The 1,754-nt window shown below is 68.4% G+C and overlaps 1 protein-coding gene across 1 annotated transcript; it reads left to right on the top strand.

Moving 5' to 3' along the window:
• Nucleotides 1–988: 988 nt before the first annotated feature.
• EMIHUDRAFT_256070 (hypothetical protein) lies at nucleotides 989–1,676 on the top strand (the record flags this gene model as incomplete). The annotated part of the gene is made up of 2 exons (XM_005769323.1): nucleotides 989–1,456; nucleotides 1,644–1,676. 2 exons carry the CDS (start codon nucleotides 989–991, stop codon nucleotides 1,674–1,676), a joined length of 501 nt encoding a protein of 166 aa, XP_005769380.1.
• Between the last annotated feature and the right edge of the window lie 78 nt (nucleotides 1,677–1,754).

The following is a 1,754-nucleotide window of genomic DNA, read 5'->3' as shown; positions in this document are numbered from 1 at the left end:
TGAGGGTGACCGTGAGGGTGAGGGTGAGGGTGAGGGTGAGGGTGAGGGTGAGGGTGAGGGTGAGGGTGAGGGTGAGGGTGAGGGTGAGGGTGAGGGTGAGGGTGAGGGTGAGGGTGAGGGTGAGGGTGAGGGTGAGGGTGAGGGTGAGGGTGAGGGGTGAGGGGTGAGGGGTGAGGGGTGAGGGGTGAGGGGTGAGGGGTGAGGGGTGAGGGGTGAGGGGTGAGGGGTGAGGGGTGAGGGGCGAGGGTGAGGGTGAGGGGTGAGGGGTGAGGGGTGAGGGGTGAGGGGTGGTGAGGGTGAGGGTGAGTCTAGCAGCGATGCAATCACCGTCTCGGGGTCCTCGCTCACCTTCTCGGTGTCCTGAGGGCGAGAGGAGGCGGCGAGAGGAAGCGGTGAGAGGAGGCGGCGAGAGGAGGCGGTGAGAGGAGGCGGTGAGAGGAGGCGCTGAGAGGAGGCGGGGAGAGGAGGCGGCGGGGAGGAGGCGGCGAGAGGAGGCGATGAGAGGAGGGGTGAGTGGAGGCGGCGAGAGGAGGCGGCGAGAGGAGGCGGTGAGAGGAGGCGGCGAGAGGAGGCAGCTCGCCATGCTGAACCGGGCGGCGGCCCGCCGCCGCTGTTGGTCGGCCGTGCGCTTCGCCTTGCGCTCCGTCGGCGTCATCTTGTTGGCCTTGCGCTTCTCTGCAGCAGCGTGCGAGGCGGCGAGCTGATGCCCAGGCGCCTCCGGCTGCGCCTGCCGGATGACGCCGGCGCGCCTACGCGAGTGCTGCGCCGGCGCCGCATCCTCGGCGGCGGACGACGTCGTGGACGGCGCCGGAGCGCGCTCCTTGCCGAGGGGCACCATGTCCATGTTGTACATGTGTGCTGGGTGGCGGCTTCACTCTGCTGAAACGGAAAACCGGCCGCGGGGAAATATAAGGTAAGATTAATAAAATAAAAGAATTCGCAGCCCGCTCGCTCCCACGCCCTCCGCTCGCTCCCACCGGAGCTTGCGATGAGCTTGCCACCGGAGTGCTCGCTCGAGGCGACCCCCCTTCCGGTGTGCTTCGCGCAGGCCCAGGCAGCATATCACTGGGTGGACGGCTCCAGTCTCGGCGGCGCGGACCCCGCCCTCCAGCAGCGCGTCGCGGATGGCCTTGCGTTTGCTGAGAAGGCTGCCGAGCTCGTGTCCTCCTTGTCCGTCTTCTCGGCGAACGAGGAGCTCGAGGACATCAACACCGGCGACCTAAAGTATCTGCTCCTGCCGTTCCTTCGAGCCGAGCTCATCCTCCGCATTCAGCCCGAGGAGGCTGCGGGCTGCCACGACGTGCGTCTGAAGCACCTGCGGCACGCAGCGGCCCTGCTCGAGGCATTCCTGCGCGATCTCGAGGCGCGGCGTGCGCTGCGCGCCGAGGCGCGGGCGGGGTGGGAGGAGGCGTGCGCGGACAAGCCACTCGATGCCGCCGCCTCGCGCACCCTCAAGGTCTCGCGTCTGCGCGCCGCAAGCCGCGCCAAGAAGGCACGCCACCTCCTCTTGGCCGGCGTGGGAGAGGAGAGAGAAGCGTCCCACCAACCGCCGTTGTTCGCGCGGAGGCGCTCGAGGCGCTCGAGGCGCGCGCGCGCGGTGCGGCAGCAGCCGCGAGTGCGGACCGCGACCACCGCCAAACAAGAAGCCGGGGCCTGAAGTTCCCCTGGAGCCCTAAAATCCCAAAGGGCCAAAGTCCGGGGAAAAAAAAGGGGAAAAATCCCCCCCGAATCCCTCCGGAAAAAATGTGGGGAAA

Source organism: Emiliania huxleyi, assembly GCF_000372725.1.
Source record: "Emiliania huxleyi CCMP1516 unplaced genomic scaffold EMIHUscaffold_4277, whole genome shotgun sequence".
Taxonomy (NCBI): domain Eukaryota; phylum Haptophyta; order Isochrysidales; family Noelaerhabdaceae; genus Emiliania; species Emiliania huxleyi.
The sequence above is the reverse complement of the archived record's forward strand: the minus strand, read 5'-3'. Positions and strand labels throughout refer to the sequence as shown.